The following is a 13361-nucleotide window of genomic DNA, read 5'->3' on the forward strand; positions in this document are numbered from 1 at the left end:
GTCCAAAGGAAGAAGTGAGATTACGTTTCTTTCTGTACCTCCAGGAAACTGTCAACAGACTTCCTCTCAGTGGCCCAAATTAGGTCATGTGTACCAGTCCCTGGCAAGAGGGATGAAACTGCCTTGACTGATTCAGACTAGGAGGGATATGTTATTATTAATATGAGATAATCCATGTAAAATCAGTTAGCACAATGCTTAGCACTTAGAGCTTAATAAATTTTATATATTATTAATGATGATAAGTCTGTGGCATTAATATTGTAAAAGAGGGCCAGAGTTACGAGTGATTAAGAGGTAGATTCCTCAGCCCTGGGGGTTACTGATTCTATGTTGAGGAGATAGAGAGAGGTGACCAGTACCATCTATGTGTAGTAGGTACACCTAGAAAGGCCATCTACAGTGCAGGGTTGTAGTTTAAGGCTCAGATCTTTAGAGAGAGCACAGACAAGGTCCCTACTCATAGGAAGAGATTGGGATAAGTTACTGCCACAGGACTCCAGGGAAAAGAACCAAAGTCACACCTGGGTTTATAGTCTAATGTGGAACAAGGTATAAAGAATGACTTAATGCTGAGCCTCAGAGGATTGGCCTGGAACTTGTTAGATCCTCCTTTTTTAGATGACAGTTGATCCTGGTAGGGATGAACCCAAAGTTGAAGTTTCCTATCCTCCAATTGGTTAGTATAAGAAAGTATGCAGAGGTTAGCAGCTAAGCAGGCCCTGATATGTGTTTTCTCATAAGAAAGGCATTATTGGCGCTCTACATAGTGTAATTATTATCGTTGTTGGCAGATAATTAGCAGCACCTTGGGTTACTAAGAAACAAAAAAAACAAAAAAACATGAAGAATCATAAGTTAGTGTTGACACTCACACACCTTGTTTTTTAGATACAGCTTTTCCCACTGCAGCAGAATCCTGTTGGCCTCTGAGGGTTTGCATCCTTCTCAGATTTTTTCATCTACTTTTGGGTTTCCCATGTCTTCCCACCGCCCTCCTCCCCATCCATATACTCAGCTTCTTGCTTCTGATTGAATTTGGTTAAAATCTAGAATACATTATTCATGAATAACCATCTGGAATGTTTTCAGTAAACTATCTTGGAGGGAAATAAAATTACAGTTAAAGTCACATTTATGAATGCCAAAAACTGTTTTGAGACTCCAACTCTTCGAAATGTAGAGCTGGAAATGACTTCATTTTTAAGCTGACCTGTACCCCCTCATCTTACAAGTATGGGAACAAAGATGCTAAATATTCTGGTTAATTTTTAGAACTTGTCACTAGAGATAAGCCAATAAGTTTAGAAGTCCATATCATAAGATAAACCAATAAGTTTAGAATTCCAAGAAATCAATGGTAAAAATGCAATGGATATTAATAGTCTTTGGGAAATGTTTCAAGAGATCTTATTCGTGTAACAGTTATCAAAGCTCAAAAAAAGGAAAATGAACTAGGTAGTTATAAAACTTTCACACATGTTGACCACGAATATCATGAGTTCCCAGAATAATCAAAGGATTAATGACATTTACTTGACTCTTCCTGATAACTTCTGAAGATTTTAATGCAGTAAATAATTTCCAGTTCTGTTGACCATATTCTTAGTATAGTAAGGCCTTAATTAATTTTTCATAAGTTAAAGTGAGCTGTTTGTGATCTGAGAATTATCCAGAAACCTGTTTGGTTTCTAAGGAAGAAAGATGACCCACCAGCAGGAAAGATAACCATTATAAACATTTTTATTTCTTAGCTTAAACGTTACTTCCTCAAAGTGACCTTTCTTGACCCCTGAATCATGTAACCTTCTTATTTCTCAAAGCACACTATTGTTTTCCTCCATAACCCTTATCATAATGTGTAAACTCTATGTTGATTTGGGTGAATCTTTAATATCTGTTACCCTAAGGGCACTATATAGCAGGAGTCATGTCTATTTTTTGATGACCACTCATTACTGTCTATTGTGGTATCTAGCTCAGAGCAGATACTCAATATTTACTGAATGAATGAAACTGAGAATAAGATTGGGATGGCTCAAGGCACATTTTTGTTCTGCATTACTACTTAGGGTATATACTTCTGTCATTTTCATTTCTATGAGCATGTATTAGATTTGTAACTTTAAAAAAAAAGTATTGCAACTTGATTTCTATATTTTAAAATCTAACTGTACAACATTTTAGTAAACATTGGATTAAGGAAGTTGGTGGATCTAAAACTTTAAACTCAGTTAAAACATTTTCTTTTTCTCGGGAATTTCTTAGGAACATCTTAAGAACTTTTGCATCTTATTCTGAATAAACAACTTAGACATAAGTTCAACATTTTGCTTGTGACCAAAGGCCTTTATAGATAAATTTTTAAAGTAAAATGTTTAAATTAGGAACTTTCTGTATTAGTTTTCCATTGCTGTGTGACAGCCTACCATAAATATAACACTTAAAAGAACACCCACTGGGGTGCCTGGGTGGTTCAGTTGGTTAATCATCTGACTCTAGATTTCGGCTCAGGTCATAATTTCATGGTTTGTGAGTTCGAGCCCCACATCAGGCTCTGTGCTGATGGCATGGGGCCTGCTTGAGATTCTCTGTCTCCCTCTCTCTCTCTCTCTCTCTCTCTGCCCCTCCCCCACTCTCACTCTCTCGAAATAAACAAACATTTAAAAAAAATAAAAGCATACCCACTTATTATCTCTCAGATTTTGCAGATTGGAAGTCTGGGTGTGGCATACCTGGTTGTGGTTGTTGGCTGGGCTCTGTTCTCACCTGGAGCTTAGGTCTTCTTCCAAGCTCATTCAGGTTGTAGTCAGAATTCATTTCCTGTGGTTGTAGGATCAAGGTCCCTGTTTTTTTGCTGGCTGTTGACTACGGGTTTCTCTTAACTCCTAGAGACAGCTCTGCGGGCATACCTCTAAAGACAGTTCCCAACATGGCTGTTTGCTTTTTTTTCCAGACTAGTAGGACATCTCTCTGACTTCTTCCATCTCTGACCTCTAAACCCCCGTTTAAGGGCTCATCATATTAGGTCAGGCTCACCCAAGATAGTCTCCCTTTTAATGAACTCAAATCAACGGATTAGAGACACAGTTCCATCTGCAAAATAACTTCACCTGTGCTATAAAAATGTGCCTAATCATAGGAGTGATATCTCCTCACATTTATAGGTTCTTTTAACACCCAAAGGGAGAGATTTGCACATAGTATATACATCAGGCAGTGGCAGTCTTGGGTATTGTAGAATTCTTCCTCCATAGTTCCCAATGTGGTAAATTCTCAGAATCTTTCCCAGTTGATTGAATTGGTTTGAAATGTGTGTGGTGACTTGGTTTGGAGTGTGTCTTCATGTCTCTGTGCTTTTGTAATCTCATTGTAATTAAAATGCTTTTGTTGACTGTCTGAAGATTTCTCTACAAATAACTCCTTCTCACGATCTGATCTAGGAATTGGAAAGATGAAGTAGTGGTTCTCAAAATTCATTAGTTTATATATATGCTTAGGAAAACAAAATTTAGGATAGGATCTTTAGAAACCAAACCTAAGTTCACTTTGCTGCGATTTGTAGCCTGTCCCTCCTACCCCCGTTCCTCCAGCATGTCTGAGTTCCCATTTTTGTTCATACAAATAAAGTGAACATAATCTGTTTTTTTTTTTTAATGTTTATTTATTTTGAGAGAGAAAGAGAGCAGGAGAGAGGCAGAGAGAGACAGAGAGACAGAGAGACAGAGAATCCCAAACAGGCTCCACAATGCGGGGCTCAAACTGTGAACCGTGAGATCATGACCTGAGCTGAAACCAAGAGTTGGACGCTTAACGGACTGAGCCACCCAGACACCCTGAACATAATCTGTTTTTAAGAGTATTATAAATGCTTACAATCTCTTCTAATATTTATTTTTGTCTGACTGCATAGTAGATATATAAATTATCTTGTTAGTGACAAGTTGTGTAGGAGAGAAGAACACAAACTGCAGAGTAAAGTTCTCTAAGTTCATATCTCAGCTCTGCTGCTATAAGACCTTGGTCAAGTCACCTGCCGTGCTTCTGCTTCCTTGTCTCTAAAACAGATAATTCTTGTACGACTTTTATTGGGTTATGAGGGTTAGATTATTAAAGATGAATTCTTAAGATAGTGTCTGATACAGGAAGACTATACAAATGTTTGCTTTTATCATTGCTAAGTAAATTCCTCCTAAGAGTTTTGTCCTAAAATTATAGCAGAGGATTCCAATATGTTTTTATTTAGGAATTTTTCAGACTCAGTCATTTAGCATGTTATGCCTCTCTCTGATCTTTTTTTTTTTTTTTTGGTAGTTCTGGTTAGTTTTAGTAATTTAATTAGCACACATGGGAAAGTTAAGGAATAAACCACTGAACAAACCTCAGGCATCCCAAAGTTGAAGGGTGGTAATTAATATGCAGGCTGTCATTGGTGAACATTCCTGATGTGGTTTATACATTCTGTTCATATTACTTAGTGTTTTAATTGTACTGCACCTTAGCATCCTAAGACCCTCATATACAGAAATGTCACCCATCTCTGAAATGAAGAGGTCATGGAATCTGGATCCTCTTAAATAGGATCTTGTAATACCAAGTAGACTTGAGTGTACAAAGTTGGAAAACAGAAGGCATGAGCTTCATTTCTGATGTGGGCTGTGCTTTGTTTGGAGGCTTCAGGAAAATCATAATCACACAGTGCAGTGAATAGGAACACAAACAGGAGCATGGGCTCAGAAAGCTTGACTCAGCAAGTCAGTCAACTTCCTTTAGCCTTAGTTTACTCATATGTAAAATGGGTATACTGATGCCTGCCCTTACTTCCTTTTCAAGTTATTGTGAGCATCACAACAAATATTTCATTTTATTATCACTGTATATTCATAAGGTATATCTGCTCTGCTGGCTTGTTAACTTCCCAGGAACAGGGACTATGGTTTGGTGTTTAAATATTTGTAGCCAGGTTAAAAAAAAAAAAGTTGGCATCTACTAAAAGTTTGCTGAACTGAAATGTTGACTAACTGAGAAAAGATATATAAAAGTATGATAGAGACTTGAAGTATTGTTATAAAATCAGCCAAATGTACACTAGTCCACGTGGCCACAGGATCAAAGATGTGCTGATTGACAAAGAACATTAAAGTGGCATAAACAAATGGAATGTGACCTTTTGAGTGTGACCAGGGACAACACAGTGTAACTTTGATATATCAACAAGTTTCAAGCCAGCTGTGCCTTGGCATGATAGAGGCATCACATCAGCTTCTTGAGTGGCTTCCTCAGCATTATCTATGACTACCAACAAAACTATGTTGCTGCTATTCAGCTCTTAAGAGCTAGATAAGAGTGTGAATAGGATGACAGTGTAATTTTAAAGCTCTTATAATACGATGAGTACTTGGAACATTGAAATGGGCACTGAAAACCTAGTGGTGATAGCACAGCTCCTAGCACATGGCAGATCTGGGGGGAACAGAGTTATGTTGGCCACAGACAAGCCAATGCCAGTGTCCTCATTCGTGGTTATAACATCTGGCACCCCACTGAGCAGAGCAGCTAAAGGAAAGCAGCTTGGCAGACAGGTCCGTGCAGACTCTTAATGGGACTGCAGCACGAAACTGTTCATCAGGCCTTGTGAGCACATTCACCACATCCAAATGGAAGATATGAAACATCAGAGTGGTCATTGTTGAAAATAGGCAACAAAAGCAACTTTGGACAGGGCCAACTTGAAAATATTGGCATCTACGTAAAGAATATTGAACTAATGACAGTGCTCTTACAAGCTATTGGGAGTATAAATTCCCAATAAAATGTGTAAGGTTTTATAATTATTTTAGTATTTTGTATTTGGGGGAAATTTTGCAAGAAGAGTTGGGATCAAATGGTATATTTGTATCTTTTATTTCTTTTTGAAAGGTAGCCAGAATCCAAACCAAGCACTGAGTTAATTTAGGGCAAAACAATAACATCAGCAGCTACTGGTTTTGACCACAGTGTGCCAGGCAGTATATATTAGCTTATTTGTTACATAATTCCTGTTAGAGTGGAAGCACTATCCAATTTGCAGATTAGAAAACTGAGGCTCAGGAAGTATAATTCGTCCCAAGTTGCATACCTAATAAGTGGTAGAGCCTGAGTTCAAATCCCCAGTTCTTTCCATTCACCATGAGAACCCAAAAGGAGTAAGATGAGAAGACAGGAAGATGATGTAAACATGAAGGACACATGAGGGAACAGAAATGAGGGCCATGAAAGAAGGTAAGAGAGTAGAACACAAAGGGTAAGAAAAGGGACCAGGCATTGAGAAAGAGTGGGAGTTCTTTCGATTGAGTCCTTTAGAGTGGTCATGTCTTAGGAACTGTCATCATTCTGTATCATCTTGGCTGATGCCCCTTTGAGTCCTGTGGGACAGCTTAGCAGACAGGTCCACTTACCGCCTTATCTAGTACATCCAGCGGGGTGGTTTTAAAGCAGAGATTAGACAAGAAAGCTACCACATAGCCTGACAGCTTCCAGGAGCTGGAAAGAAATTAAACTGGAATGATTCAAATTTAAATGTGTCTTCAGTGTATGTGCTCTAACTTTACGTTGGCTTTGCAGAAAACATGTGTCATTTTAATTCACTGGAAAGCAGGTGGAATCTGTCATGGGGTGAAACATAAGAAATCTGTCCAAATGTAAGAAAAAGCAACAGCTTCCTTTTGTGCGTCAGTTTCATAGTACAAGTATGTGTCACTCGGTCCACATAAGCTGATATTCACCAAAATAATAAAAGTCGCATCTAATAGTCATTGAGCAATTATAGTGTGCCCAGCGCGTTACATGTATTTAATCATCAGGAGGAGCCTAGGTTTGGTACTATTATGACCAACCACCCATTTTAAAGATGAGAAAACTGAGGCTCAAAAATTAAACAAGTTATCACTGGCTAATAAGTAGCTGAGCTGGGATTTGAATTGCAGGCCCTTGATCATAACACTACACTATGAAGTGCCTGTGACTTGTGTCACCCCATGATGACATGAGTACTCCAAAAAAAGAGAGAGAGAAGGAAAGGGAGGCAGAGAGGGCACTAAGAAAAGAAGGAGAAGATAATGACCTCAAAACTAGTACCAGCTTTGAGGAAGACATGTGGGTTGGATGGTTGGAAGCCGTAGAGGTGATCTGAACCTCTCTGTGGTCAGAGAAGGAATCTATAGCAAAGCAAAGGGTAGGAGGAGCCAAAAGGGGGCAAGAAGAAATGGGAGTACAAAGTAAAAGAATGAAACCAAGTACACGCAGAGTGTAAAGGGGAGGAAGAAAGTTCGTGTAAATCTTTGGAGTATGAAAATAATGTAGTTAGATTTTAAAGTTGTTTCTCTGATTTACCCTTTTATTTCCAATTTCATGGGTGAAAATGACCTATTTAGCTCAACCTTTAGAATTAATACTGTTTGTCTGACAGTTTCTCTCCACCCTGAGTAACACTAAGTTCCACCCTGCAAGGTTAGCATCTCAGTAAAAGGTGGGTGTGCTGTTTAGTTGTTGGGTTTTTTTTTTTTTTCCTCTTGAAAGTTAATTAAATCAACATTAACCATGGCTATGTAACCACAGAATGGGCAGTTTTTTTGAAGGCTCATGGTTTGGATCTTTTCCTGCAAAACTTCCCACTTCTATAGCTATATTTAGTGTGCTAACTGCCTGAATGACTGGCTTGCTATGGGTCCCTGTGTCACGGCAATACTGGGCCTTGTTTGCCTCCAAGTTTGCTTTGTGGAACCATGATGCCAAGAGTTTGCAGTTCTCAGTCGACAGCCTCTGGGTTCAGCCTCTCTTGTTTCTTCTCCAGAAATTTCGCTGAGTTAGCATTGCCGATTTGATGCTATGTGGTTCTATGATTCTCAGAACCATTTACTTAATATTTAATAAATTTTAAACTTGTCCATACCCTTAACTCTGAAAGTAATATGGTATCATCAATGTTCGTATCCTGACGACTTTGTTTATATAGATGTGACTGAATATTTAAGGAGAAAAAAATAAAGTACTGGCCTTGCGCAAAAGCCAGTTTTCTCATGTTGGTGCAGCTGTTTTAACTTTTAAGAAACCACAAGCATTTTATCCTCTAAAACTTTAATTTGAAAGACACAGGACTTTTAAAGAAATACAGTGTTTCTGAAACTGGTGTATATTAGCCTCCCTACTTCTGTTCTCTTTAAACTCTTAAGAATTGAATAAAGTTCCTGAGTTGATATTACATATACATTTTTCAGAAAAATACATGTAATTGCTGTATTCCTAGTAATCTTTGAAATGTTAAGTTATAGTAGAAGCAGTAGCATCATAAGAGAGACAAAATGTAACAATAGCTGCTTCATTCTCTTGACCTCTCTTCAAGCTCAGAGAATTTTCCATAGACCCAGAGACAGATGCCAAAAGGAAACAGTTGTGTGTTTTCTTGGGTTCACTGTAGCCCAGCAAGCCCTGGTAATTGTTATTCGGCTTCTTTTTTTATGCTACAGCAATGATTCTCCTTCCTGTTACATAGAAAAACCTATTCTCCTGTTAAAAGAGAACACTAGATGTGTTTATTACAACATTAAGACCGTTTGTCCATGGAAATAATTTTTTATTGTTCTGAGTCACTCTGGTTTGTGGAATTTTTACATGAGTTCCAGCACAGGGATGAGATGATATATTTATTTTAATTTGTATCCTCTTTTTTTCTTGACTGCATGAATGTCAGGCTTGTTGTCCGAATATCCCCAAATTTTTATTACTTTAGAAGTTACACTGCTGTAGTTGTGTCTCCTAAATTCTTCATTGACAATTCACTCTGTGTCCTGGGCATGCTGAATTTTGGCAGGACTACCTGCTTCTCTCAGTGTCATGGGATCTCTTGTTTTTCCATTAGCCCCATTCATGTTGTCTCGACATATGTCTTTACCATGTCAAAGGTTATACAGACCTTCAGAAATACTTGAATTGTTTTGTTGAGGGGTGGCTGGGTGACTCAGCTGGTTAAGCATCTGACTCTTGATTTCAGCTCAAGTCATTATCTCATGGTTCATGGGTTCAAGCCCCAGGTCCGGCTCTGTGCTGACAGCAGGGAGCCTGCTTGGGATTCTCTGTCTCCCTCTCTCTCTGCCCCTCCCCCACTCATTCTCTCTCTCTCTCTCTCTCTCTCTCTCTCTCTCAAAGAAGTAAACATTTTCTAAAAATTGTTGAGCAGCTGGAAAGACTTGAATTAAACTGTGAACTTCAAAGGGCATTTGTTATGCCTTAATTTTTTTTTTCTTGCATTAAAATAAACCTCACTTAGAAGTATTCCCTAACTCAGCTCAGAATATCTCTGCTTTAAACTATACCCTGGAATCATAGAAAGCCCCTAAAATTCATTTTCAACTATTCTTTGGTTTGATTGCAATTATTGTATGTGTTAATCACCTCTAGGAACATTGGTTAAATTTAACTAACAGTTCAGATTTACAGAGTAGTCTTAGATGTTCTGACATTTTAGAAAATATTTGAATAGAAAATAATGACTATCCTGTGGGCTGAGATTTCAAGTTACTGGTTATTGTCATTATTATTTCTTCCATATATTACTCTGTGTGTATGCAATTCTGACTGACTTACTAACTGACTAACTGACTGACTTAAGATTTAAAATTAAATCTTGTACTTTCTGGCAAGAATTTGAGGATTGGGTGTTGCCTTCTACCTTTTTTGACTCATATGTCCTAACTAGTCGGCCTCCAAAAGAAAAAGGGGCTATAATACTGACGTGAGCATAGACTAGACAGAGACAAATTGGACAATTTCTAATAGATAATTTCTTCTCTTACAATAATTTCTCTTACAATAGATAATTTCTTCTCTTTGGTCATGGCTGGTCCAAACTATACTACCTATATTCATATATTCGCAAGGGTTTATGTGTGTGTGTGTGTGCACACGGGAGCATGATTCAGCACTCAGAAGTTTTAGGTGATTTGTTTTCTTGTCAGAAAATGGTAGAATATTAATCTGAATCACTTTATTTTCAACAGGTTGACATGATGAAAGAAGCATTAGAAAAACTTCAGCTCAATCTAGTAGAGATGAAAGATGAAAACGCAACCTTAGATGGTGGAGATGTCTTATTCACAGGTATCCTAGTCCTTACTTTCCCCTATCCAAAACTATTTCTGATACCTGGCTTGTATTCACTTGTTTAACTATAGGTTTTTTTAAATTACCAAAGTAAAAATGCCAAATGCAGAGAAGCTGGAAAATACAGGAAAGCACAAAAGAGAAAAAAAAACAAAAATGACCTTTCATCCAACATTTGGGTGTATGTCCTTTTAGGACCTTTATATGCATGTAGTATTTGCCTATTTTTTACAAAAATGTTATCAGGGTGTACCTATCACTTCATAGGTTGCATCTACTACATTCTACAGGGTGCATTGTTTTGCATTGTGATATAATATCTGGTTTGTATTTAAAAGATTCTTAATTCAAGATGTGTCATTTACACATGATTTTCTTCCTGGACAGCAAGATGAATTTAAGTAATTTTCAGTGTAAATTGATTTGGCTTCAGTGCCAGATGAATAATAGCAGAACTCAGCCAAGTATAAACAGCTAATACTATTATTGATCTAACTAGAATCAGTTTTTATAGTGGGTATAATATGACTGCTAAAAAAAAAACAGTAATTGTAGCATTTAATCTTCCTCTTTTATGATCGTATTATTGTTTTGCAAAAGTCATGTGCTAAAATTTGGATCCCCAGATTGATTCTACTTAAACTGACAATTTGTAACTTATAGTGAGAGTTTACTTTCACTTGAATGTCAGAGAATAAATACCTGTTTCACGGATGGATCCCTACCAGCAAGGACTGGTTCCTTGGGAATGTAGCCCAGGTGCCCCACTGAAAGCATGAAGTTTCTCAGAAGTCTAAGGTTTTAGCTGATATGAATTTTATATTGAATCCCTTGTATATAGGCAAAATATAGCCATCTTCATTTTAATACAAAGATAATATTTTGTATTACATTTTGATACAATGAATTTTCTTGGAGAAGAGGTATTTATCCTGTGACATTTGAGGAGTTCTTCGCTCAGTGTCACATACCTTTAGGTGGAGCCACTGTGTTGCTGAGCTCCAGGGGGCACCTTTCTTATCGCAAGCTTATGCATAGTACCCCCTGGAGTTGTGCACTGCACAACCTGTACTACCACTGCCTCTGGGGCATTGTATGTACACCCATTGAGCCATAAGAATACAGAAAAGGGGGTCAAGGAGGCCTACGCCACATTCTCAGCTCTGGCCATGTCTGAGCAGACTCAGGCATTCTTTCGAATCTGCCTAGTAAGTTCCCCTGAGAATATTCTTTGTATCTCCCATTGACGGCACTTTCATTCTTTTTGGCAGCACAGAACAACAGCCTGTTTCTCTTAGAAAATAGGCTTTTGTGAGCAGCTAGATGTGTAAATCACACTTCTTACAATAAAACTCTTCTTTACCAGAACACAGCCATATAATAAATAATGTGTAAGCAGGTACTGATAATATTTGAAGTATGCTTTAAAACAAGCTGTGCTCACAGCCACCTAGTTATCTCACCAGCTGAACTGAACAGATTCCCTGAAATTTTCTCAGTGTAATGGCACAGTTTATGCCAAGAACCTCTTCCTCTGGTCAGAGGTCTTTCCACAGCATTTCAACCTTAACGTTTTTGCCCCAACTTCTAATTAAGCACCTAAGCATCGAGGCTTGCCTCTATCACTATCTGTAAGCACTTTTTTGGTAACATTCAATCCTTAAGTTAATATCTTGAAAGTTATTTTATTCAAAACTGAGATCCTGTTGGGATATTAGATCTTTATCTGCTTGGCACCTCATTTACACCTGATGTCTGGTCCTGCCTTCTATTTCCTACCTCTCAATTAGTTTTTCCTTTTTTTAAATTGTGGTAAAATATATATAACATGAAATTTGGCATTTTAAACATTTTTTTTAAATTTCTTTATTTATTTTGAGAGAGAGCATGAGCAAGAGAAGGGCAGAGAGAGGGACAGAGAATGAGAGAATCCCAAGCAGGCCCTGTGCTGCCAGCACAGAGCCCGACCTCACAAACCATGAGATCATGACTTGAGCTGAAACCAAGAGTCGGACACTTAACTGACTGAGCCACCCCGGTGCCCTTCAATTTTTGGATTCAGCAGAGTCAGGTAGCACTTTCCACATTTTCTGGGTCCTCTTCCTTCTGTAACTCAGAGCTTCATTAACAATTGATTGAAGGGTGCCTGGATGACACTTGATTTCAGCTCAGGTCATGATCCCAGGGTTGCAGGATGGAGCCCTGTGTCAGTCTCCATGCTGGTGTGGAGCCTGCTTGGCATTCCCCCCGCCCCTTCTCTCTCCCTCTCTCTCTCTTTCTCTCTCTCTCTCTCTGTCTCTCTGCCTCTCTTCCCTGCGCATGCTCTCGCTCTCTCTCTTTCAAATAAAAATTAAAGAAAAAAACAAGGAACTAAAAAACAAACAAACAAAAAAAAAACACAACTGATCAAGAAATGGACAGAAGGAAAGCAGCTTTCCCACTCCAGTTCTGCTGAGAATCTTGTCAGTCAGGCGAGCAGCTACTGGAAGAAATTATTTCAATCCTATTTCTCTTAAATAATCATCAACTTACCAACTTACCTCTACTTTTATTTTTCTATTTTTATGGAATATGGAGCAACTAAAGAAGAGTTATAAATGTTTATGTACAACTTAAAGACTAATGATAAAATGAGCACCCAGTGCCTGCCACCTGGCTTAAGAAATTGCCAGGACCATAGGAGCCCCACTCCTCCTCTCTCTTTTTTTTTTTTTTTTCTCTTTGTTTTGCTTGTCTTACAGGTTTGTATGATTAGAGTCCTACTATAGGAACTATTCTGTGATTTGTGTGTTTTTGATTCAACTTGGTGTGTGTAGCTAGTGTCTTCACTGCTATATGGTATGCCATGGAAAAACTACACCACGATGAATTTATTCATTTTACTGCTGATGTATATTTGAGTGTTTTCCAGTTTTTGTCTGTTGTCTTCAGTGCTGCTACGTACATTCTTGTGTGTGTCTCCTGGGAATGTGTATAAGAGTTTCTCTCAAGTAAACAACTAGAAATGGAGTTTCAGGTGATAAACTTTTTACTCCAGTGAAATGTGTGTGATTTTTTTTCTTGCATCTACTGATGTGATTAATTGCACTAATTAATTTTCTGATATTGGTCAGTCTTGCATCCCTGGGGTGAAGTCAAACTCCATTGTGATATATTCTCTTTTTACTACAATGTTGGATTTAGTTTGTTAATTTTTTTTTTCAAGACTTTTGTTTCTGTGACCT

The 13361-nt window shown here is 38.0% G+C and overlaps 1 protein-coding gene across 12 annotated transcripts in view; it reads left to right on the top strand.

Annotated features, from left to right (window-relative positions):
* DDAH1 (dimethylarginine dimethylaminohydrolase 1) overlaps positions 1–13361 on the top strand; it is a 241762-nt gene that overhangs the window by 192089 nt on the left and 36312 nt on the right. For all 12 annotated transcript variants that reach the window (XM_053893063.1, XM_053893065.1, XM_053893059.1 and 9 more), the window contains one exon: positions 10035–10134. In XM_053893063.1, the coding sequence (XP_053749038.1) occupies positions 10041–10134 (94 nt within the window). In that variant the 5' untranslated portion in view covers positions 10035–10040. The remainder of the gene's footprint in view (positions 1–10034; positions 10135–13361) is intronic.

This window comes from Panthera pardus, unplaced genomic scaffold (assembly GCF_024362965.1).
Source record: "Panthera pardus isolate Hobbes unplaced genomic scaffold, ASM2436296v1 HiC_scaffold_11, whole genome shotgun sequence".
In the NCBI taxonomy this organism is placed as follows: Eukaryota; Metazoa; Chordata; class Mammalia; order Carnivora; family Felidae; genus Panthera; species Panthera pardus.